Source organism: Eucyclogobius newberryi, unplaced genomic scaffold, assembly GCF_026437365.1.
Source record: "Eucyclogobius newberryi isolate DKJ021-1_F unplaced genomic scaffold, fEucNew1.0.hap1 SCAF_21, whole genome shotgun sequence".
In the NCBI taxonomy this organism is placed as follows: Eukaryota; Metazoa; Chordata; class Actinopteri; order Gobiiformes; family Gobiidae; genus Eucyclogobius; species Eucyclogobius newberryi.
Genome location: NW_027315846.1, coordinates 16,526,054 through 16,553,177, shown reverse-complemented (window position 1 = coordinate 16,553,177; position 27,124 = coordinate 16,526,054). Strand labels below are relative to the sequence as shown.

Sequence of the window (27,124 nt, the reverse complement as noted above, 5' to 3'; positions counted from 1 at the left end):
TTGTGCTGCTTGTGTCTGGCCCACAGACATTTGTTGATAGTTTGTTTATTTTCAGCCTGAAGACAGGAAACTAAGGGTCAGGACGGGCCATTTCTATGACAACATGAAGAAAATGTTCGACAAATGCGTCAGATTTGAGCAACTGAGTATTAAAAGTGCACTATGTAACGTTTCTGGTGGAGTATCAACTTCCTGCTTGTCTCCATAGAGGTGTTATTGCCATGATTGTTCTACAGTATGGCATTAAACGGATCTATCTCCATGGAGACCTGTAGGGAATGCCACATGACCAAGTCACAGGTCAGATCTGTAGCAAGGCGATATGAAAATATGAAAAACAATTTCTCAAGGTGTTTTTTTGCATGGATAATGCAATTAATACATGTAATTTGATGTTTAATGCCATACTGTGGAACATTATAGGCAAAGCAATTACAGCTTCATTGAGACAAGCAGGTGATGGACTCCCATCAAGAGATACTAAGAATTGCACATGTATCAATTCAAAAGATAAGAATTTTTGTAGATTTTAGACAGTAGGTGGGAATATATATATATTTCTAAATTGTAGAATAACTAATACTTGTGCAATTGAATACATGCTACTTAAATTTTTTCCACTAAACTTGCAAATACTGCATAGTCTAGTTCGGTACCTATATTAGCAAGAGCTATTATGGAACTATTACTTCTGCTACTTCCCTCCTACTTATTGCAGACTACACTTCCTTCTGTCGTTCCTGTTTGTCCTATTTGGCCACTGACTGTTAGTAAACCACCAGCGCTGACGAGCCTACTGCCACCACCAGCGTCTTACTTACTGCTGTTACTGCAGCAAATACTGCATGTTTGATACTTATTCACTTATCACATTTTTGTATTTATTTCTATTAGCAATTATTGAGGCGTTTTTTTACTCAGATGGTAATTTCAGTCATCCTTAATCCACAAGGATCCTCCCCTCTCCACAGGGACTGCAGATTCACAGCCAAAATCTTAATAGCATCACTTATCTAATTACATGTCCATTAGGATTACTAAATGTTTGCTGCCATCCCCACTCTCCCCCTGGTTTTGGACTGAACAAGAAAAATACCTAATTTAGCCTCACTGGATCTGATCTGAAAGCTGTATGTATCCATGACAACCTGATAACATGGGGAGTTAAATTAAGCTCCAATGAAACGCAAAGAATCCATTAAACGAGCACAAAAACACAAATAATCCACATATAATTAGCCATAATTAGCCCATGGGTTAGAACAATAAAGGGTCGCATGTAGAGCTTTTGATAAAGAAGTGCTGATCTTTGGTCAACAGTAGCAATGCCAATCATTTCCTATTTTTTCTACTGAATTTTAGAATTTTGTTTGTTTAAAACCAGGACCTGGAGGTTCAGGCAGAATGTAAACGTGTTAAAGATAACCCGTCAAACTAAATGAAAAATACTTTCTAGTAGATCATTTAGAGTAGAAAGCATATATATTAAAGTACAGATCTTTTACTTTCACTTTTGCACTTCATTAGATTCTACCACAGTCTAGAAAAGTTCCCAAAATAATGTATGATTTGCAATTAACTTTATTATTGTATTCATTATATATTCATTGGTGTCAGTGACATGATTTATTAGTCTGTACGGGCGCTCAAAAATATAGAGGTTTTGGCTACTGTCCTAATTGTGCATGACTCTGAAACCTTATCCTTAAAGTGTGCAATGGTCATGGACAGAGATTGGACATATAAAACCAAAAAAATGTATCGCAATATTTGTACATTTCATTAATAGCGCACACTTCAATTATGTAAATGTGTCTATTTTGGTTCCTACTGCACAAAACATGACATTACTCTCATTAGCAAATACCCCTGCTGCCCATTTATAAATACAAACTAAATCCAAAACATTATTTGACCTTTGAGACTTTCAGGAACAACAGAACAGGCTCATTTATGAAATAATAGAATAGATCCATGGCCAAATTGCTCTACATTTCACGACATGCGCAGAACACCTGTGCGCACTTGAGTTCCCGCCCTGAAACCGCCCTAATATACCATATATGGGTATGCAAATCACCTGATTCACACAATTTGCATATTCATAAGGGCGAGACGTAGAGAAAGGGCGGGGAAAGATGGAGGTGGAGCCGGTGGAGGGCGCTGCTCTGAGGGCGTGGCCTGTAGCGGCGTATTCAAAACAACAACAAAACAACAAACAAAACTTGGGACCCACGCGCGATTTGAAGGTCAATGGAAACAGGACTTCTCTCTTCTATCAGTAATCTGTCATAATATGAGCCGGATGTGTGCCGATCACGCATAATAATCAGAGTTGAATCAGAAAGTCCGCACATTTTCACCTTAAATATCTTTTTTTTAAATAGATCACACACATTTTGGGCTTCGTTTTGTGCGCACTGTGCTTCGTAAATGAGGCCCCAGAGTTCCAAAAGTACAGAATCTACCAATGGAACAATGGCTCCAAGATAATCAGCCTTGATTACTCTCTGTGGCACGTTAGTTTCACCCTTGCGGTCTAATCAATGCCAATGTTTCTTTCGTGCAGTGACACGTTCTCTCCAGCTGTTTCCCAAAGATCATTCACCTGGAATAAACCGGAGGAGGCAGTGGCAGTGGCAGTGGCCTGTGTGAAGAGAAGAGTTCACTGTGAGGAGAGATGTGCCATTATGTCTATTCTATAAATTTAACCGTATTGTATAAAAGAAGCAGCGAGATGGATTCAGGATTAGATCATGAAGTGAATCATGAACATGTTCAGTCTGGTGAAGCCCCAAAGAGCAGCTGCTCAACAATGACGACGTGCTGGAGAAGTTAAAGTATTCCAATGTCTCAATTAAAATGTACGCACTGAAAGAGCTTAAAGTAATAATAATCATAGTAATAATAATGAAAACTCTGAATAGCCTACGTTAGAATTAAATATAGAATGAATACATTAAATAATGACTGTAAGGATCATAAAATAAACTTTTAAAAAGCCTAAATGTTTTGCCAGATGCTTTTTAGGTACTTAATATTGAACTGTAACAGAGTAGATTAGCATTTTACATTGTGTTTATTGTAAACTGTAGTTGAACATAGGATTTTCTGAGCACACGAGCTTCAATTGCAGGACAAAACAGCATTAAGCAAACATAAATGAATCAAAATGCAACTCATTAAAGTTGATTTTGCATAATATGCCCCCTCTAAATGAGATCAATAGTAATTATAATATAGGCATAACTTTTTCTCCTATAGAATCGAGCCTTCATATGTTCGAATTTGATTTATATAAAAGAATAATAAGAAAAAAGTACATTTGTTATCGAGGTAATGTATAATTCACGTGTTTATGTTGGTTCACCTTGCCCAGCCCTCCTGGCCAGCTTGTTTTCGTCTCGGAGTCGGACCGTACCATTTCTCCGGGCTCCCCCGCTGCCCCGCGCACAATGGGCCGCTCCTCCTTCTTTACCTCGCGCTTTGGTTGAAACCAAACAGAACATCATGGCGATTGATGGTAAGTGGGCTAATAACGTTTCTCCTCCTCGTGTAATGAAGTTAAACTGGGACTAACGCGTAGTCACCAGATCATTCTGTAAAACTAGAAGCACCAGCGCGTTTGGCAGATGTGTGTGTCCAGTCTGGAAGCTTTGCGCTCAGGTTGTGTGTTTGTGGTGCTGAAGGGACAGCTCCACTCCTTTTACTGAATGGGCTTGAAAAGTGAATGAAACACGGTGTACTCTCTTTCTGCAGACTTTATTTGATTTCGATATGTGCTGGTTCTTCTGTTTTTAGTGATTTGTGGTAAAATACTGACCAGCGCAAGTGCAATTGAAGCCTTGGATAATATGTCTTGTCTTGATCTCCATAAAACAGAGTTATAATCCTGCAAAGGCCTAATTATCACCGGTTGTTTGTGTGTTGGGTTTGTCTATGTGTAGTGACTGGTGACAGACTCTCACCTTACTTACTGCTCTTATGTAACTTTGTAGGTTGTTAAGCAGCTTTGTGCTGTGTCTTGTGTCCAGACACTATGATTTTAAATGTTCATGGGAAAGTTAGAGGGCAACATGTTCCTGTGTAACGAAAAATTTAAATATAAAATAATGATGTATTTGGACTCATCATGCATCATGTAATAGAGGCCATTCTATGCCAACGTTGTGCTTTACTTAAAATTATTAAAATATGTGATTGTAAACATTATACTGCACGATATAAATTGGATTTTGGCATTTATTTGAGCATAAACCCTATTGTTTGGCTTGATTTGATGTCGACTGACATGAAAGTATGGGCTGTATGTATATATATACTGTATATGCAGGTTGTTAACGATTTATGTTTTAATGATACTTTGGAGATTTGACAAAAAGAAGATTGAAATAGGCCTACAAACTGATGAAAGAATCACACATATTTCTGAACATGTTTGTACAGATCCAAATTAACGGCTGAGCAGTTTGTTTGTTTTTGTGGAAGAATTTATGGTTCTTTCGATTGTTATTAATCTTTCTGCCCTATAGTAATCCTTTATACACGGTTCACACACATGTTTTTATTGGAATCAAACTGACATAAATGTGCTTCTATGATTTGACCCTGTGATTTGAAATGGCCACTGTTCTAAATAAGTCTGACATAGGATAGACATGTGGTTTGTATTTGCATATTGCTGCTACTGTTGATCTGGATTTTGTGTTCTGCTGTGGACAAACTGCTGCTTGGGCCTAAAAGCAGACTTAAAATATAAGTCTAGTACAAACTCTTTCACCTCTTCCATCACCTCCTCTTTTCCTCAGCTCTGCCTGAGCCTCCTCTGCTCGAACCAGTCAGCCATATTTCACTGCATATTTTACACGAGATTTACAGACATGTGCAGTCCATCTAGCAGTCTGGCAACATTACCACTTAAATGAATGCATCAAAATACTAAGAAAGTTGTAGCATTTGTAGATGTAGTGTTTATAAACCATGTAAAACATGTTTTAAGAGCAACTGTTTTCAATAACCAAGTGATAAATGCTAGTAAATGCCTTTTAAGTGCTTACGAACAGGTTACACGTGCTTGTTAATGCATTTTTCAAAGTTTGGAACCTTATTTTAAAGAGCTATCAACCATTTTTATTTTTAGTTTAGCTGTTTTGTGAATTCATTCATCATATTCCCCGCTGCTTTGTAATTGTTCGCTAGACTTTAAAAAAACATGCAAACATCATCAACGCTTTTCAAAACTTTTGTAGCTTTTCCTCCATTTCATCCTCAGGTTTTAGAACTATTTCAGTGTTGCGGCTTATGAAATAATTGCAGCATTCACCGTCGTTACTGTGGCTTTTTACTGGAAAAATTGGAGTGGGTTGCATCAGAAAGATAGTAGCACTTCAAATGATCTGCTCTGGTTACCACTTCTATTTATGTTTGTCATTTAACTTCTAATAAATGAGCATTCTTGATATACAAACATCATCTTTTTCTGTGCATATTTCACATTTGGCCCACTCTTTTTAACGCTGCAGACAGATCAGCGCAAAATGTTTAAGAAGATTTGAAAAACGCTTTGCTGGAGCCAATAGTGGGCCTTGAATGGAGACTCTCAACCAAATAATAGCAACAAAAGAATGTCTTGATTTGAATAAAAGTGCATCATTCGTATCTCATGACCATAATAAATAACCGTCTTGTGTGCGCTCTTTGCTTCCAACTGACGCGCTTCTTTTGTTTCTTTCCCGTCACTCTCAAGTGGTGTTTGGGAAGGAAACAGGATATGGTTGGACAATAAGTCTCCTGACCATTCGTGCTAATGTGCGCTGCTGTGGCATAAGAATCACTCACTTGTGCTTTCTTCCTCAGCCCAAAAGCAGCGGAGGAAAGAGTGCAGACACAGCACTGACACTTTCATAGAGTATTTATGCCCCGAGCTGCTGCGATCAATATGTTTACGTGATACGCCAAGGCACCGCTGTCAATTACCGGTACCTGATGAAGTTCGAACCCCACAGTAAAACACCTGCTGTGCATGTGGTTTGTTTTAATTTAATACAGCCTGTTTTCCTTGTTTCTTTGAATAAATAAATTGTCCTGGTCGTGTCCCCGGAGCCTCTCTGTTGAACTTTCTGCTCTGGTTGTTGGTGCTGGAGTCTTTGATCAGGCAGTAGCTCTTTATGCTGTGGCTGCTTGGGGCGCACACTCACATTGAAAACTGCTTTCATTTTCTGTCATTTCACATCTCCTTTAGAGGCATTATTTCTTCTCTTTAATATCAGAAATGTGGACGATACTGTTGGACAATATGGCCTGTAAAATGTCTATGAAGGGACGTAGATTGGTTGAATGTAATGACAATTTGTGCAAAAATAGCCAGTACTAATTGTTTCGTTGTCAGATCGGATCAGTTGTTATACAGATTATAGCCAACTGAGGTCAATATATGAAGTTGTATTATATGTGTTGTATTTCTAGGACTTTGTGGCCCGATGGATGGAACAAACCACTGAACTGTACATATCAGTTTTGTCACTTTGAATGTTTTTTCCTAAATGTTAAAGAAGTTCTAAATGACTATTGGTTTATTGACCTGCTGCACTCAGAAAGATGTAAAAAGCGCAGACTAAAATCGGACGGTTTAGTGGAATTTTCTCACTCTAAACCGGGCACATTTTGGTTGTTCTAAAAATAAGCCTCCCGAGTGCACTAGTTTGGAGATGTCTTTCCACTGCCCAGAGCGATGGATCAGTTTGGAGCGACTACACAGGATCAGAAACATGAACTCTGACAGGCAGATTCAAGCGCTAATACAAGTCCAGGATAAAATGACTAATCTCAAACAAACCTAATCCACCGATGACTAATTGTCTCATCCTGGATTATATGTGCGGCTGTGTGGTTGGCAAGAACAAAGAAAGATGAGCCAGTGAACAATTTCATATTTATTAGATAATGTATTTATATAGAGGATAATGACTGACACATACAGCCAAACCTTTTTCTTTTTTCTTTTTGGGTATACAGTGGTCTGTTGGTGGCACTGAAGGAACAAGTTATTATTATTAAAGAAACCAGGTTAAAAATGACAAATTTAAGTAACGTAAAGCTATAGAAAACCTTGTTCCACTAAAGAATTACCAGGTGAGTGCTTTCTGTTCAGTTCCAGCCACTGTTGTGATGACCAACGTATATGGTAATGGATTAGTAGAAAGAAAAGCCTTTACTAAAAAGATTAAAGTCCGATGCCTCAATCCTGGATGACCAACATAACCTTTTTTATTTAATATTTGTCAGGGAACGGATTAGATTTCATAAGAAGCTTCAAAAGAACACCAATGATTAAAAAACACTTATATTCTGTTTAAACTTTTCAATAGACTACTACTGTGCAGTTATATCCCGTCTATTATATTTGGAGGGAAAATAACGATAATCAAGGTAAAATTCAGGGGCTTCAATGCATTTTAATACAAAAACCATTGGTATTGGTTTTACTCATCACTGTTTCCATCTCTTTTCTTCTGACGTGCATCCACTCATCCCTGTCAGGTCGATGTTCACATCTGAGCTCTTCGCTGAGCCAGAACCGGGCTTTAGTCTGAGCAGCCTGAATACTGCACGGCACTGGCCATTTCCTCCAACAAACTGGGACAAGCTCTCAGCCAACGTCAGCCGAGATCTGCTGCCCGAAGGCGAGACGAGGCTCTCTTGGATTTGTTTTCAGAGCTGCTTGAGGAGTGAGGAGACTATATTGATTTTTGTGCTTTTAAAAATGTGTTTGTGTGCGCTTCAAGAGGTGAACTGCTGAATTTGATACCACACATGTACTGGTCAGACTTACAAATGATGAATAATACATACACAAGATGTTGGCTATTAGAGATTTGACAGATAATCGATATTCTGTCTTCTTTAGGGACTGACAACAAATTACGTTACAGGAAAGTGAATTTAATGGAAAAAAAATAAACAAAAACATGATAATAAGTACAAATAGGTAATTGGGAGTCTGCAGATTATTGCGTCAATAAATTATTTTGGGGGATGAATGACATGAATAACTTTTGCAGCTCATATGCCGAAACAAATAAATACATGTAGTATTTTCCATAAATTATGTTCATGTGACATTAAAGCATTCTAAAGAGCCCATTGTTTAAAAATGACATGTATATCAGAAGAGAAGGAAGTCTGGGAGTCCCTGCTCAGACTGCTGCCCCCGCGACCCGGCCCCGGATAAAGCGGCAGAAGATGGATGGATGGATGTATATCAGGCCATCATTTTATCACATAATATGCCATTTAGCTGCCATACTGTGTAATGTGGTTTATGGTTAATACCTCTGTAATTACTGGGCCTATTCACATGAAACAAACACTGAAGCAAAGTTGGACGTCTTCTCTGTCAGCGCAAATAAACTACGGTGGAACTATTTTCTCACGACTATGTCAAAGAGTGTTGTTATTGTACAATATCACGTGTGATGTTAGTTTAACAGCCAATACTGGGATTGTGTTGGCACGTTTTGGATCATATTTCCGCTTGCAAGTCCTTATAACTACAGAATTATGACCAAAAACAACACTCGTGAATGATATAATTTCGTACGTGCATCAAAAACATTCGCCGCTGTTTGAGTTTATGATGCGAGTCACGGGGAGAGAATGTTATTTTTGAGGTTGCGTGTGCAGTGAGTGAGTCGTCCTCCCACTCCCAGCTGCTGTGTGGGTCTGCTGCTCCTCAAGACGTAACTCGTGCCATTGGAAGCTTTAGTTGTAACTGCGAGGCCGTGAATCATTTAACGCATTTGAAATATATATATAGTTTTGAATATATAATGTCACGCCACTTCTTTAATCAGATGTAGAAAAAGTACGTTGTCAGTTGTTGTTTTCACATTATGTCTGAATAGATTTAGTTTGTTAGTCCATATTATCTCTCCAAACAAATAGGGAAGGCTGAGCTCTCAAGTAAAACAAGTTATTGGGAAAGAAGTAATAATTATAAATAATAACGTTCCTTTTTTTTCATTGCAAAATAGAAAAAAGTCCAAAGCAACTAATGCCGCAATGATATTTAGATTATCCATGTCCATTTCTCTACAGTTAATGAGTATATTTTGTGGTAAAAACGTGACCGCTTTGCTCTGTCTACATGTGCTAAGAAAGTATTTTTATTATTTCTCAACAAGTAAAAGCCAAAAGCAGCGCTGTGATTGGCCGGCCCAGTTCACTGTCATAGAAAAGCTGTTCTAAACCTGAGCACGCGCCTCAAATTCATGAATGTGGATATGAACGATGTGCCAAAGTGTTTGTGAGAGCTAGGAACTATCGTTACACAGATTTTAATACGTTTCTCCTCCTTTCCCAATGAGAAAATCCCAGCTTTAACTTAAACTTTAAACATTTGCATCAAGGTTGGCAAGATCATGTCGGCTTTTATGTTCTACACCATATTAAAGCTTTATTTTGCACTTTTTAACATACATTCAAAGCAATCACATGCATTAAACAGTTGCCATGAGCGATGTTCATCATGTGCTACATACATGTGCCGCTCCAACATACAGTAAATAGTGATGACATTTGGACGTTTGGATTCCGCACCAATTCTTTGCCGTGGCATTTGTTTTCCCCTCTCAAAATTCTTCATTCTTGTTACATAAAAATATCTGTCACGTTTCTAATTATACCTTTTTGCCTGGGCGTGTTCTTGCCCATGGCTGCCTGTTAAATGCCACGCGTTAATAACAATGACATTCTCCCTTCATAACAGAAAGGTCAACCCTCTCAGAGCCTAATAGTGCAATGGCATTGTGCGTTTGTGTGTGTTGTGGCTGCCTTATGAGAACGGCGTGAATCCAGGAAGGTCACAGCCTCAGCTATTTGTACCTGCACCTGTAGCTGCTCCCGGCGGCTCCAGCCCCCAGACAAGAGTGACTAAGAGAGCAGAATTACAGCCGGTCTGACTCTGGTGGGGAGAAGAGAGGAGAGAATAGATGAATGACACTGATTAGGTGCTGATTCATCGGTGTGGAAGAGACTTTGCATGAGCAGTTAGAGGAAGGCATCATTAGAAAAGAAAGTCACAAATACTTGTTTCTTGTGTCAAATTTGGTATAAAAATAGCTGTAGGAATTGAGCATATTTCTGACATACAATGCAAAAAATACATTTTGTATGTAGCTATGTTTAGGTCTGTATTCTTGTGTCTTTCCGTCATTTGTCAGGCATAAGGCACAGTTTGTAACACGATAGCGCAAAATTGGCCAAAAGCTGTTTTTTATTCTCATTTTGGGTGTTGTATTGCACTAAAAATCTATAAAAAACAGTGTCCTTTCAGTGAGTGGGCTTTACTTGCTTCTCCACAAAATCGACTCTTGCTCTGTCCTCTTGCTTGTTTCCATGGAAATATTGTTCCTTTAGCTATAATATTCCACACTATACGATGGATACGTGATAAAACATATCATTCCACCACCAGAAGGTAAAGTAAATTAAAGCCGCAAGCGGCATCCAACCAAAACAGCTTTTGGCCTTCCGACTCTGCTCTCTGCATTTTACAGAGATGGCGCTAACGCAATTGTCTAAGAACTAAGACAGTGACACATTGGACATGTACAATGCTGTGCTTAACCAGTGCAAATGAACACAAATGTCGGTCAAATGTGCAGCTCCAGCGCACAGAGACCGTGACACTTGGAATATAAATATGGATAACTTTTGATGCTCCGCTTGTGTAGATTATTTTCCCAAAATATGAGCTTGATCGAGCTATTGCCCACAGAGGAGTTCATTAAAGTGTGAAGCATAAATGTGAACATTTCAAGGATTTGGCGTTTTTCCCATTTGTGACATATATTTGCGGCTCTACCGCACAGAGACCCTAGTACTTAAAATCAAAATATGGATAACTTTTGATGCCCCACTTGTGTAGATGATTCTCCCCAAATATGAACTTGATCGGGTGATCACCCTAGGAGGAGTTTGTTAAAGTGTGAAGTGTAAAAATGTGGTCATTTTAGAGATTTTGCGGTTTCCCCATAGGGATAACATGGGATGTTTCTGTCATCGCTACGGCTACGCTTTAGCAAATATGATTTTGGCTCCCATACTTTTTATTTGGGGATGGCAAATGAGAATTGTGTGCAAAATGTCATGTCATTTGGAAAAACTCTTGTTTATAGGCCACTCTGAAGGCCAAATAGTCCAAATTCTGCGAAAAGTTTGCGGCTCAGCTGCACAGAGACCGTAAATGTTATCGATAAAATTTGAATAACTTTGGATGCCCCACTTGTCTAGAGCAGGTACACTGATTTTGAGATCGGTGGGCCAAACGCACTAGGAGGAGTTCGTTAAAGTGTGAAGCGTAAATGTGAACATTTCAAAGATTTGGCGTTTTCCCATTTGTGACAGTATATTTGCAGCTCCAAGGCACAGAGACCGTACCACTTAAAATCAAAATATGACTTACTTTTGATGCCCCGTTTGTGTATATGATTTTCCCCAAATATGAGCTTGATCGGGCAATCGCCCTAGGAGGAATTTGTTAAAGTGTGAAGCGTAAAAATGTGGTCATTTTAGAGATTTCGCTGTTTTCCCATTTCTGACATATATTTGCGGGTCCGCCACACAAAGACTGTAGTACTTAGAATCAAAATATGGATAAGTTTTGATGCCCCGCTTGTGTAGATGATATTCTCCAAATATGAACTTGATCGGACAATCGCCCTAGGAGGAGTTTGTTAAAGTGTGAAGCGTAAAAATGTGGTGATTTGAGCGATTCTACGATTTTCCCATAAGGATAACATGGGATGTTTCTGTCATCGCTACGGTTACGCCGTACAAAATATGACTTTGGCTCTCATACTTTTATGATCAGGATGGCAAATTAGAATTTTGTTCAAAATATCATGTCATTTGGAAAAACTCTATTGTTTATAGGCCACTCTGAAGGCCAAATAGTCAGAATTCAGGGAAACGTTTGCGGCTCCGTCGCACAGAGACCGTAAAAGTTATCCTTAAAATTTGGATAACTTTAGATGCTCCACTTGTCTAGAGGACGTACACCGATTTAGAAGTTGGTGGGCAAAACGCACTAGGAGGAGTTTGTTAAAGTGTAAAACATAAAAATGTGGTAATTTGAGAGATTTTGCGGTTTTCCCATAGGGATAACATGGGAGGTTTCTGTCATCGCTACGACTACGCCGTAAAAATTAAGGCATTTGTCTCATTGGCTTTTTTGATCGGGATGGCCAAATAGAATTTTGGGTAAAGTTTAGAACATTTTGGTAAAACAAATTTTTGACCTTCAATGTTAATTTAAAGGTCACTCTGTAGGGGGCGCTATCGTGGCCATTTCAATTTTGTCATCATAAACTGGTCCAAACTAGAAAGTTTAACAACTGATTCAAATTTGGTCCTAATCGGACTGGTTTTGATAAAATGGGAGCAATTTTTAGATCTGCAATATTCCAAAATAAGTTGTCCAACTTTGCGGCTGCGCCGCACACAGACCGTAAAAGGTATCTCAAAAAAATCGATAACTTTAGATGCCCCACTTGTTCAGAGGACGTACGCCGATTTTGAAGTCGGTGGGCAAAACGCCCTAGGAGGAGTTCGTCAAAGTTTGACGTGAACAAAATGGCTAACACAGCGTGTTTTCATTTTCAAAGGAAGATGGCGGGCATAGGGTAATTCTGGGGGCGTGGCCACAATAATATTTGTTTTTTGTCCTCACAAGAGGAATGCGTGTTCCGAATTTCGTAGCTCTACGACAAAGTTGACCTCGGGGCGTCTCCCATAGGCGCAATGTATTTTGACTTTTGTCGGTAGCGCTGTCGCGCCATTTTTTAACGAAAAAAAAAATGGCCCAGAAAAAACAAAATTTTTCGCCGATTTTGAATTTTGGGTAAAGTTTGGTGAGTTTTTGAGCATGTTCAGGGGGTCAAATTAGAGCTCAAAAAGCAGAAGAACAAGAAAAATTAAAGCCGCAAGCGGCATCCAACGGCCCTCGCGGGCCGCCGGCCTTCCGACTCTGCGCTTTCGACTTGATAAAGATGGCGCCCTTATTGTGTTGAATTAAAAAAGAACTTGACAGACGGCGACACATTGGACATGGCCAATCCAGTGCAAATGAACACAAGTGTCAGTCAAATTTGCTGCTCCGCCGCACAGAGACCGTAGCACTTGGAATAAAAATATGGATAACTTTTGATGCCGCGCTTGTGTAGATGATATTTCCCAAAGTAAAGCTTGATCGAGCTATTGCCCACAGAGGAGTTTGTTAAAGTGTGAAGCGTAAATGTGAACATGTCAAGGATTTGGCGTTTTTCCCATTTGTGACAGTATATTTGCAGCTCCACGGCACAGAGACCGTACCACTTAAAATCAAAATATGGATAACTTTTGATGCCCCGTTTGTGTAGATGATTTTCCCCAAATATGAGCTTGATCGGGCAATCGCCCTGGGAGGAGTTCGTTAAAGTGTGAAGCGTAAAAATGTGGTGATTTGAGCGATTCTACGATTTTCCCATAAGGATAACATGGGATGTTTCTGTCATCGCTACGGTTACGCCGTACAAAATATGACTTTGGCTCTCATACTTGTATGATCAGGATGGCAAATTAGAATTTTGTTCAAAATATCATGTCATTTGGAAAAACTCTATTGTTTATAGGCCACTCTGAAGGCCAAATAGTCAGAATTCTGGGAAACGTTTGCGGCTCCGTCGCACAGAGACCGTAAAAGTTATCCTTAAAATTTTGATAACTTTAGATGCCCCACTTGTCTAGAGGACGTACACCGATTTTGAGGTTGGTGGGCAAAACGCACTAGGAAGAGTTTGTTAAAGTGTGAAACATAAAAATGTGGATATTTGAGACATTTTGCGGTTTTCCCATAGGGATAACATGGGAGGTTTCTGTCATCGCTACGACTACGCCGTAAAAATTAAGGCATTTGTCTGATAAGCTTTTTTGATCGGGACGGCAAAATAGAATTTTGGGTAAAGTTTAGAACATTTTGGTAAAACTAATTTTTGACCTTCAATGTTAATTTAAAGGTCACTCTGTAGGGGGCGCTATCGCGGCCATTTCAATTTTGTCATCCTAAACTGGTCCAAACTAGAAAGTTTAACAACTGATTCAAATTTGGTCCTAATCGGACTGGTTTTGATCAAATGGGAGCAATTTTTAGATCTGCAATATTCCAAAATAAGTTGTCCAACTTTGCGGCTGCGCCGCACACAGACCGTAAAAGGTATCTCAAAAAATTGGATAACTTTAGATGCCCCACTTGTCCAGAGGACGTCCGCCGATTTTGAAGTCGGTGGGCAAAACGCCCTAGGAGGAGTTCGTCAAAGTTTCACGTGAACAAAATGGCTAACACAGCGTGTTTTCATTTTCAAAGGAAGATGGCAGCCATAGGGTAAGTCTGGGGGCGTGGCCACAAAAATATTTTTTTTTTGTCCTCACGAGAGGAATGCGTGTCCCTAATTTCGTAGCTTTACGCCAAAGTTGACCTCGGGGCGTCTCCCATAGGCGCAATGTATTTTGACTTTTGTCGGTGGCGCTGTCGCGCCATTTTTTAACGAAAAAAAAATGGCCCAGAAAAAATCAAATTTTTCGCCGATTCTGAATTTTGGGCAAAGTTTGGTGAGTTTTTGAGCATGTTCAGGGGGTCAAATTAGAGCTCAAAAAGCAGAAGAACAAGAAAAATAATAATAAATATAGCCGCAAGCGGCAATGATCGGCCCTCGCCACGCCGCCGCCACGCCGCAAGAGGAGGGGGCGCTAACGCGCCCCAATTGTCCTTTTATTACATCTACTGCTGAATCTGTGATGCTGTCACATCTTCTCCCCTTTGTTTTACCATCAAAAAGCAATTTTATTTTGAATTCTTGGCAAAATGTGCGGCTTTGCCGCACAGACACCGTGACTCTTAGAATAAAAATGTGGATAACTTTTGATGGTCCACCCCTGAAGATGAGTCTCACCAAATTTCAGGTTAATAGGGCTAACGCCCTGGGAGGAGTTTGTGAAAGTCTAAAGTGTAAACATGTTCTGGCGATTTCCCCATTGGAATAACATGGAAGGTTTTGGTCATCGCTACGGCAAAGCCATAACAATTATGACATGGGTCTCATTGACTTTTTTGATGGGGATGCCAAAATTGAGTTGTGTGTCAAATTTCATATAATTTCGCAAAACTAAATATTTAACCCCCATATAAAATCTGTAGGGGGCGCTGTGGCTCCAAATTAATTTAGTTCACTTCAAGTAGGTTTAGGGCAAAGAGTTTAACAACTGATTCTAATTTGACGCAATTCGGACTTTATCGGCGCAAACGGCAGAAATGTTAAATTTGGGAGATTTCTGAAATTCTTGCTACAGTTTGTGGCTTCGCCGCTCAGAGACCGTGACAGGTATCAATGTAATTTGGATAACTTTTGATGTCCCACTCCTCAGTAGCATTTTCACCAAATTTCAGCTTTTTAGGGCCAACGCCCTGGGAGGAGTTCGTAAAAGTACGACGTTTGGAAAAACTCCGAAGTCATGTTTAGCCATTTTTGAAGCAATATGGCCGACATTTGGTTGGGCGGACGGCGTTGCCGTAAAAATATTTTTTACTTCTCTTGTCACCATCTACCTCTGCGCCAAATTTCATGATTCTACGATCAGATTTTTTTTGGGTCATTTCCCACCTCTCAATGCATTTTTGGTACATTTGGGGGCGCTGACGCGCCAATTTTTTTAATTTTAGAAAAAGGAAATAGCCAGAATGTAGAGAGGCACGATTTTTAGAGGTGTGCTAATTTTTGTGACTTTTCGTCAATGTTCACTGGGTGAAAAATAGGGGGGTTGGTCCCGAGAAGAAGAAGAAGAAAGAAAGAAAGAAAGAAAGAATAATATTCCGATGCGAAAACAATGTTTCCCATTTTTCAAATATCATGAACTATACATTTTCGGAAAGCGCTCGCGCTTTCCTACCTCATGGTGTGGGTCCCTGGTCACTGACGGGTACTTTCGTTAATTTTGAGTGGGCTCCGCCCACTTTGTGTTTTTGGCCCTCTATACAGTAATAATGTTCAATTTTTGCATTACATGCTTATATGCACGGAACATGCAAGAGATGGGGAACGTATTCGTGAGCTACTTAGTGCAAATGAGTGCTTTATATTGGGATGACAACCGCTTCGCGGTCGTCATCCCAATGTAAAGTGCTCGTTTAGTGCGTACTTTTGCACGGGCTTCGCCCGTTTACAACGGTAAAGTTCCATTTTCCTACTACTAATTAGTATGCACGGGGCGTGCGTGAGTGAAGGAGTGCGTTTGTGAGTGTTTGGAAGTGGGCGAGCGCTTCGCGCTCGATTTCGTGCGCACTTCGTGCGCACTTTCGCAGCCGTGCTTCGCACGGCCTTACGAGATTAATAGGCCTCTCGCCAGCTTGTGGCGCTCGGGCCTAAATATAGCCGCAAGCGGCAATGATCGGCCCTCGCCACGCCGCCGCCACACCGCCGCCACGCCGCAAGAGGAGGGGGCGCTAACGCGCCCCAATTGTCCTTTTATTACGCCTACTGCTGAATCTGTGACGCTGTCACATCTTCTCCTCTTTGTTTTACCATCAAAAAGCTATTTTATTTTGAATTCTTGGCAAAATGTGCAGCTTTGCCGCACAGACACCGTGACTCTTTGAATGAAAATGTGGATAACTTTTGATGGTCCTGAAGATGAGTCTCACCAAATTTCAGGTTAATAGGGCTGACGCCCTGGGAGGAGTTTGTGAAAGTCTAAAGTGTAAACATGTTCTGGCGATTTCCCCATTGGTATAACATGAAAGGTTTCGGTCATCGTTACGGCAACGCCATAACAAATATGACATGGGTCTCATTGACTTTTTTGATGGGGATGCTAAAATTGAGTTGTGTGTCAAATTTCATATAATTTCGCAAAACTAAACATTTAACCTCTATATAAAATCTGTAGGGGGCGCTGTGGCGCCAAATGAATTTATTTCACTTCAAGTAGGTTTAGGGCAAAGAGTTTAACAACTTATTCTAATTTGACGCAATTCGGACTTTATCTGCGCAAACGGCAGAAATTTTAAATATGGGAGATTTCTGAAATTCTAGCTACAGTTTGCGGCTTCGCCGCACCGAGACCGTGACAGGTATCAATGTAATTTGGATAACTTTTGATGTCCCACTCCTCAGTAGCATTTTCACCAAATTTCAGCTTTTTAGGGCCAACGACCTGGGAGGAGTTCATAAAAGTACGACGTTTGGAAAAACTCCGAAGTCATGTTTAGCCATTTTTGAAGCAATATGGCCGACATTTGGTTGGGCGGACGGCGTTGCCGTAATAATATTTTTTACTTCTCTTGTCACCATCTACCTCTGCGCCAAATTTCATGATTCTACGATCAGATTTTTTTTGGGTCATTTCCCATCTCTCAATGCATTTTTGGTACATTTGGGGGCGCTGACGCGCCAATTTTTTTAATTTTAGAAAAGGGAAATAGCCAGAATGTAGAGAGGCACGATTTTTAGAGGTGTGAACATTTTTGTGACTTTTCGTCAATGTTCACTGGGTGAAAAATAGGGGGGTTGGTCCCGAGAAGAAGAAGAAGAAGAAGAAGAAGAAGAAGAAGAAGAAGAAGAAGAAGAAGAAAGAATAATATTCCGATGCGAAAACAATGTTTCCCATTTTTCAAATGTCATAAACTATACATTTTCGGAAAGCGCTCGCGCTTTCCTACCTCATGGTGTGGGTCCCTGGTCACTGACGGGTACTTTCGTTAATTTTGAGTGGGCTCCGCCCACTTTGTGTTTTTGGCCCTCTATACAGTAATAATGTTAAATTTTTGCATTACATGCTTATATGCACGGAACATGCAAGAGATGGGGAACGTATTCGTGAGCTACTTAGCGCAAATGAGTGCTTTATATGGGGATGACGACCGCTTCGCGGTCGTCATCTCAATGTAAAGTGCTCGTTTAGTGCGCACTTTTGCACGGGCTTCGCCCGTTTACAACGGTAATGTTCCATTTTCCTACTACTAATTAGTATGCACGGGGCGTGCATGAGTGAAGGAGTGCGTTAGTGAGTGTTTGGAAGTGGGCGAGCGCTTCGCGCTCGATTTCGTGCGCACTACGTGCGCACTTTCGCAGCCGTGCTTCGCACGGCCTTACGAGATTAATAGGCCTCTCGCCAGCTTGTGGTGCTCGGGCCTAAGAATAATAATATTTTTAGCAAAAACAATATAGCCGTTTCCACTATAACAACAAATTATACATCGTTTGAAAGCTCTAAGCCTTTCCGATGCCGCCATGGGGTGGAATCATCTTCGCGCTGCTGTTGTCAACAATTAGTGAATGGGCTACGCCCATTCACTAATTGTTGACTATTTCTGTCATAGCAGGAGTAAGTATGCATGATCCATGCCTTCGGCATGGGCTAGTTCACTGTACTTGCCAGGGGCGACGGGGCACCAAACATGCGGGCTGCGCCCGCATGTTTGGTCAGACAGTTGCAACGCTGCCTTCGGCAGCGTTGCGGGAGCAATAGGCCCTCCGCCCTGCTGGGGCTCGGGCCTAATAATAAAAATAAAAATAATAATATTTTTAGCAAAAACAATATAGCCGTTTCCACTATAACAACAAAATATACATCGTTTGAAAGCTCTAAGCCTTCCCGATGCCGTCATGGGGTGGAATCATCATTACGAGCGCTTACGCGCTCGTCACTCCCTATTCCGTCGGGATGCCCCGCCCACTCCCCATAGACATCCATTGATTTGAGCAGATACAAGCATGACCCATGCCTGCGGCATGGATTTTTGCGTACGGGACGATGCCAAGAGGGTTTTTGGAGGAATGCAGCGCTTCGCGCTGCTGTTGTCAACAATTTGTGAATGGGCTACGCCCATTCACTCATTGTTGACTATTTCTGTCATAGCAGGAGTAAGTATGCATGATCCATGCCTTCGGCATGGGCTAGTTCACTGTACTTGCCAGGGGCGACGGGGTACCAAACATGCGGGCGCAGCCCGCATGTTTGGTCAGACAGTTCGGCAGCGTTGCGGGAGCAATAGGCCCTCCGCCCTGCTGGGGCTCGGGCCTAATAAACTTGCCTTGCCCGTAAAGTTACATACTTTGCCTTTAAAAGATAGATTACAATAAGATAAGCCATTGAAGGCAAAAGGGAAACTAAAATGTTTGTAAGTCCGAAAACGACTTACGAAAAGAAATAATATACAATTTTGAATTTGACTGATTTGACTAATTTATAACAGCATTACCTAGTACTAAGTGAGTAAATATTTTTGTTTTTCCCCCTGAGAAAGTGTTTTGTAGAAGCAAAATTAGTGACACAAATCAGACCACTGCACGCTGTCTCCTTTAACATTTTATCTGTTACAAACTTGTAAGAAAGAGGCATGTGCTTTCTTTGATAAGATATGACCTACCTTTATTTGTCCCACAATGGGGAAATTCCAGTGTTGCAACACAGAGTAGGTACAGAAGTATAATAATAAAAAAACAGATAACTTAGAACAGATAACTATCATACTCTTGATGAAAATGATAATAACACTAATAACACTCTCATTACAGCTGTTCTATGCTAATGTTTGGGGCGAGAGCTGAGGCTGACATTCGTTTTTAGCTCTCACTAGACTTTGTGAGCGCGAGGAACACATTTGATTTAGACAACAACGTCCTCCTTTCAGGGCTCGAAAAGCATGTACCACAGTTTTAACACATTTATCCAGAGCAGTGCTTGTTGTGAAAATAGCTTGAACGAAATCAGTTTATTTCGTCTTTTAATCTCTTTCACAACTCTTGTCCCGTCTAACACATTTTCATTTGCTCCTCTGTAGTGCGCTCTTCCCCACAGTCTGTTGAGTCCCTGTATTGTCTATTGTACTATCTGTGTTGACATTTTCCTGTTGGTCTCAATGTGTGTGCATAAATCAGCCTGTGCTGTCATGCTGTGCTCCTGTGTCGGCTCCATCACAGCGGCTCATTCAGAATGCATTGTCTTTGCAGGTGGTGATCGCAACTGTGGCGTTCATGAGCTGGTCTGCGTCAGAAAAGGTAGGCCGCATCAGAACGCCCCATTTATATGTTCATCAGTGTCTCCCTTTAACTGTGTTTTTTATGTGGCGTCGATTGTATTTTAAGTGTTTCATCTTGCTCTGTTTCTGTGTTTTTTAAAACCTTTTCTTTCCTAAAATGGGCCACAATTCAAACTGAAGCTGTGTCTGAAGCTGTGGATAATGAACACATGGCTGAGCTCTTTGTGAAGCTGTGGTTTTGATCTCTGATGTCTGATTTATTCTAATTATAAGTGGTCACATGCTCTGCTCAAAGGGATGTCAGAATTTTTTCACCTAGTTTTCTTCTTAAGGAGGAATAAAGCTGGTGTCTGGAGGGATGGACTGATGGGCATTTGTTGGGATTTGCCAATTGCTCTGTAAAGCTAATTTCACAAAAAATTAGGAGACTTGTAGAAAACTAAAAAACTCCAGGAGGAATCTATATAAAAAGCTCATTAAATGTTTGAAAATGTTAGTTTTTTTATTTTTTATTTGTGAGTTTGGAGTGCATGCCCAGCAGTTTGATCATTCCCATGTATCAGATGGTGGATAAAAAGGAATACATTAAGAAAAAGTTGAAGAGGTTATAAAGATGGTATGGTATACAACCGTGGAAATAAAGTTCATACAATTTTATTTGAGCAATGTCACTGTAACTAAGAGATAAAGCTAGTTATTAACCTTGACTGCTTAGTGAGTAAAGCAAACAAAGAATGTTTGGATAAGTCAGTTTAATTTAGTCAGTTTGTAAGTAAGTAAGTAAGTAAGTAAAACTTAGTAAGAGAGAAAAAAAAGAGTCAAAATACTTCGGGAATGTTTTGAGAACAGTGTAATCCCTCAAATGTAAGATAAGATAAGATATTCCTTTATTGTCCCACATGGGGAAATTTCATTGGTGCAACGCAGGTAGATACAGAGGTAGATACAGAAGGGGTTTACTGCAAAAAAAGGTAAAATGTAAAAAGACAAGTTTAAACAAGTTGTTGTAATGCCTCATTCGTCCAGGAGTGATCCATCATATTCAGCAGTATTAAGTCTTATTATTATTAAGTCTGGCTTCTCTGACAAACTTCTTCTGATTGAAAATTACTTTTGGATGGAAGTTGAAACATATATAGTTTAAACCGTTTAAAAGAGTTTACCCCCCATTCTGATGAGAGGTGAAATGTCTTCAGCCAACAGTTATTCTAAATTATAAACAAGTAAACTTAAGGAAATATCATAATGTCAGACAATTGATTTTTTAATCCTGAATACTATGAACAAGTATCCCCCTGCCAGGTTTGGAAAGAAGGTTTATCCAAATCTCAGCCTTTTGTATTAGAGATTAAAATGTACCTCCTGTGGCTGTAACGCGCTCTTACGTAAAGCGAGCGGCCTGTGTGTATTCCCGGTGCTGCTGCCGCTCCGTGGGACGAGCAGAGGTGTATTGTACTTGAGGCTGTGGTCTGAGCGCGTGTGGGCGTGTGTGGCTGTGCCGTGGAGTGCTGCTGGCCGCTCTGTGCTCCGAGTGGGCGTCTTTGTGATTTTTGAAAACGCTTTTATGCGACGTGGCAACTGTTTCTCTAACAAAGCACCGAGCAAAGACAACGACACAACACAGACGGTCGTCACTATGAGTAATCACAAATGCTACAAAATATCGAGATGTCTACACGATCTCACAGGCAGCGGTCTGGTTAGGGCAGTATTTATAAACACTACATCCATCAAAGTTGGGAAAAACTGGTTTCCAAGACAACGGGGTCAGCAATATGGAGTCCACAGCATCGTCCTCTGGTCCTTGGGCTTTTTCAGTTGTTCACAGGCATGCTGGGAGATGTAGTTTAGATGGAGAAGTCACTGAGCTATGAAAAATACACACATGTAACATCAGAGAATCCTTAAAAAGTGGATCTAGTTGAGTATTAAAAAAGTATATATATATATATATATATATATATGTAAATGGCCTTTACTCATTTAGTCGATGAATCGTTAACGGTGTTTTAGTCGACCAAAATGTTTATTAGTAATTTTATTTAAATTATAAGGATTTTAATGGGACATCCGCAGAACGAAGAAAGCAGTGAGTGAGCTAACTGTGGATTTGGTAGTGAATCATCTTTCCTAATAGTTATAATAATATATAATAATAGCAGATTATAGAAAATTAAATGCTTTGAGGACATTCATCAGCTTCACTTCACTGTCCCTTTTAGTCGAAAGAATTTCTTTAGTTGACTTCTGACATAATATTGATTATTTCAAGATCTGCATCACCTTTTAGCATTCGACAGCATAAGCATCATCGTTTTGCACCAGCACAAAACAACACAATCACTTTTATATTCTTATGAGTGTGTGTATTTTAGATGTTATGGTCGGCCCATGTGGTACGCTGCTGATCACATGACCTCATCAGCTGCTAAATAGGACCAGCATCGGCCTCATTCTCAAAAAAACTGCCCTGATGAAGACGTCGAAACTCAGGCTTTCCATGCAAAATAAAGCTCTTTTAAATGTTTCTCACAGCTACAGAACGACTAATACATTTTAAAATTAAATCTACTGTCCTTTCCCCCCCTTCTACTCTGAATAACAACATCATAAATTGGGGAGAACAGGATTTGAACTAGCAACCTACAAGTCTAAATACAGATAGACTTTCTCTTGTAGGATAACTAAAGCTGTATTCATGTAGTTATGTACTTCAAGCGTAGTATACAAAGTACCCACTGTCACATTTTACCTCGAAACATTTCTCAATTCCTCCTTGACCATTCAACAGACATTTTGCTTAATATTCACTTAAGGAACTCAGCGAACCATCTGTACAGTGAATAATTCATCTAAAAGCACGTTGGAGTGGCAGCAGACGTTCCCTTAGGAGAGAGCAGCTTCTGTAGCTCACCTCAAAACCAGGACAACCTCTGCAGACGTTACATCCACATTATTCTTCCAAGCTCTGCTCACACACAAGTTTCAAATTATGTATCAGAACAGGTTATGTAAGCCTTTTGTTAAGTGCACATAACAGTCGACTTATAATTTATGAAATTTGGGGCTTCCGGTTACCATCCGGTTATCACGGCAATGGACTAGTGGAGTATGATGTAACTGGAAAGACAGATAATCTAATGCATGTTGAGTTGTTGCCTCTCGGGCTGAGGGACTACGGCTAATTAACTGCTGAATCCACTTCATCAAAGCCAACAACACTTTGCAATAAAAGGAAACACATTAATCAATTAGGCAGTAAATGAGCAGCAATTCAAATCAGTTTTAAAACTAATTAGCTCATTATTTTATATACCCAGTCTGTGTCTATAATAGAAATGCCAATGACCAGGTGGAAGCAAAAGAGGCCAAGTGAGCAATAGAAAACACATCTTTATGTAGGCCTTTTTTATTATCATTTAATATGGACATAACAATTACATTGGTTGACATCCGATGCAATATTTATAGCACACGTGCTAAAATTAGACCATTACATAAAACAGAAACAGAAACAAGGCACATTTCAAACATGATGTGTGCAGCTCTGGCCTGACTTTAACATCAGTTTCAGAGTTTCCTGCTGAACTCTCAGAGGGAAGAGAGTTCAGTCTAGACCCCAAGAGAAACTGGACTGTCCAAAAGATGTTTGAACTTTCAAGATACTAAAGTTTACAAAGTTTTCAAAGGTGAAAAGCTTGATGCTTTATCTCATGGGTTTCTTCTTGTTCAGAATCTTAATTGCCAGTTTGTACAGAGAAATAACTGGCTTCAGTGTGGAAGCTAACACTTGTGACCATGTGGTAATGCAGTATGAGAAATGTGAAGAAATGATAGTGTGCATGCATAGCAACATAGCAAAATGGTGTGAACACAGTTCAGATTAGATTTGACATTCTTACATACATTATTTTATGTACATTAAGTGTTTGTCAAGAATGATACTCAGGTATTTGGTTTCTTCCACTTCCTGAATCACTTCTTGATTCGAGTATACCTCAAAGGTACTATCAAGGGGAATTTAGCTGTCAGTCAACGCCCTGACAACAGTTTGGGAGGTTGTTTATGTACATTGGAAATAAAAGTGGCCCCAACACTGAACCTTGTGGAACTCCCATGTTGTTTGGAATAAAAGCACTGGTAGTTTGATTCCATTCAACTTTACACACTGCTCTCATCCCTCCAGGCAAGACTTAATCTACAACAGAGCTAAAATAAGATAAGATAACCTTTATTTGTCCCACATAAGTATAATAATAAAAATCAGATAACTTATTAAAAACACTCTTGTAGAAAAACAGTATTGCACATGATTATGAAGACGAATGACAGCTGTAGGTGACATTCTAAATTCCTATAATTTGTGTTGCAATATGCAATAGTCTACTGTATCAAAGGCATTTTTCAGGTCTAAAAAACAGCGGCGACATCATTCTCCTTGTCAAGTCAAGTGAGCCTTTAATCTGTCCCAGCAAGTAGCAGTTTCACTGCTGCACTTCTGCCTTAACCAAACTGCTGAGGATGCAGTTGCAGTTGGTTTGACTCTAGATGTTGCATTATTTGTTCGGCATCATCTTTAGAGGTGGGCAATATCGAAATTTAGATAATATTGTGAATGTCGTTTTAAGAATAAAGCAAAATATAGCAACATTTGAATATCGAGGATATGGTTTATAGTGAAAAATGCAACAAAATGAGCTGAAAACGGATGTGATATGATAACATAATTCATTATACTGACATTTCACATTTGTCTTGTAATTAAACCTCAACTAGCACGTTCAAAGATATGTTTTAACACCGTTCTGTTACTCTAATATCGTTTGAATATCATATATAATAATTATTGAGATATTCATTAATGTCAGTATTGTCAAGTCCTATTTTTTCATGTAGTCCATATTCCATAATGCTTTGTGGAAAATACTTCATTAAAGACTAATGAGAATGCTACATTACTGATAGCTTCATGTTGTAGAAGGTGTTTACGCGGAGCTGTGTCTGTGAAGGTCATCCATCCTCAAAGGTCAAGATCAAATTGACTCACCACCATCGTCTCTCACCAATTCTTCTACCAATAGATTTCTCATGCTGTAATTCTGGGTAAAAGTTAGATTTCTAAATTATTTCTCTTGAACCTCATCATATCAGTGTTGTGTTTTATGGCACCGCCTCGCTGCTGTGTCTGGGTCTCAGATTGATGCTGCTCCTGAACCTGTTGCTATGGTAACACCGTTCGCATAACCTCGTTTCTCTGCCGACTGAAAGTAGACCTGGTGTGCTCCGTCCCTTCATGTTGTCAGGCTTTTGGTCATGTCCTTCTTATAAAATATTGACTTTGGTTGTATGCAAAAGGTTAATCTTAAATTATTTGCTATTAATTTGTGTTGTTGCGTAAGTACTTTGTTTACTTGTTTTCCTACCGGTTGTTTGCTCTCAGAGTTGGCCACAGTGGCTCATTTGGCACCATCTTCTTTCTTCTCTCACACCAATAACTTCAGTCACTCTTCAACCATAAAAATGATTTTCCATCTTTTCATTCATAAATTCACTGGCCTTCCTCTGCACGCAGACCGTCTTACTCAAGCCTCTCTAACTAGCCTTTAATTTGAATTTCTTCTATCACTGACGCAAAACCCAGGACCGTCTCATTATACATTTTAAGTGTCACTCATTTGAATTCCTGTATTAAACAAATCCATTTACTTTTCGCTTCTCTTCTTGTGTGTTGCAGTCTCTCCTGAGGTGCTGGGATTCCTGGCGGCCATCGGACTCTTCATCATTCTCATGACCCTCGTGTTCTGGTACCTCAACAACAAGTTAGCGCTCGAGAACCCAGGCAGCCTGCCGTGCCTTGACGACTTTAGGAAAAACACAGAACAACAAGGTGATCACACCCACCAACATCGCTTTATCATCATTTAATAAAACTTTACTAATAGATACAATGATTTACAGTAATTTACAAGACGATATTGATTAACTGTGAAATTGTGTCATTGCCAGCTGCCTTTTATAGTCTTATAAATTTAGTAGACTAATTACAATATCTATTCTATTAGATTTTCATTACTACATTGGCAGGTTACACTGTTGGAACACTGTTTTTTATAGATAACTCACATCCCCAAGTCTTTATTCCTTTTGAAGGGAATAGACGCAATAAAACAAACATATCGCAATGGATGTTTTGGAGATATGCAAACTAGAGTATAGAATATAGTAGAATATAGTAAAAGGTTGCCAGGAGAGCTAACTTAGTATCTTGGTGATGTGTTTGCATTTGTGGTTTTTACAGTCTTTTTATGTATTGTTTTTGCTCTACTTGAACCTCACTCAAGGCATTTACAGGCACGTTTGAGCTTATATCTAATCGATTGCCAAAATATCATCTGAATATCATCGGGACATAAATGTGTGGCACCTTAGACGACCCCCTAAACTTTCCGGTCCACAGCGTGACAGAACTTGTGCCTGGTAAGCGCTCGACATGAAGCTGTGCCTCTCTGGCTGTGGCCTTTCTCAGCTCACACACGGCTAACTGCGGCTGACAGATTTAGTGCTGTTTATGTGTGGACAAGATTCTGAGCTGCACTGGTTTGAAAGCCTGGTGGCCCTAGGGAGCCCCCAGAGGGACCTGCCCAAATAGGCCAACAAGTAAACACAGGAACACACTGAGGCAGAGTGCAGTGGTGGAAAATATGTTGAGATTTTTCATTTTATTTGTTGTAAATGCAGAGGCTGATGGTTGAAATCAAAATAAACGTTTACCTATAAACACAAACACATACATTCATTCACCCAGGTCTATTGCTCTGTTTTTGTCTGTCAGCTGCACGGTCAAGAAATCCTAGAGCTCTGCTGCCACCTGCAGGTTTAAACATGGTATTACATCACAGTTAATAAAAGACCGATAAGGGTCCATTGCTGCAGATAAGTGGTTTCCGTAGGGGCAGGAACACCATAGATTCCGTGTTGTGTTTGGAATCTGATATCCAGCTGGCCAGGGCTCAGAAAGAAAAGGTTATTGCGGTGCTCTTTGATGTGGAGAAG

General features: G+C 40.0%; 1 protein-coding gene across 2 annotated transcripts in view; it reads left to right on the top strand.

Moving 5' to 3' along the window:
* Positions 1 to 3,467: 3,467 nt before the first annotated feature.
* Positions 3,468 to 27,124, top strand: part of syt14a (synaptotagmin XIVa) — a 40,948-nt gene continuing 17,291 nt past the window's right edge. For both annotated transcript variants that reach the window (XM_072457029.1, XM_072457028.1), the window contains exons 1-3: positions 3,468 to 3,523; positions 20,043 to 20,090; positions 25,806 to 25,958. In XM_072457029.1, the coding sequence (XP_072313130.1) occupies positions 3,511 to 3,523; positions 20,043 to 20,090; positions 25,806 to 25,958 (214 nt within the window). In that variant the 5' untranslated portion in view covers positions 3,468 to 3,510. The remainder of the gene's footprint in view (positions 3,524 to 20,042; positions 20,091 to 25,805; positions 25,959 to 27,124) is intronic.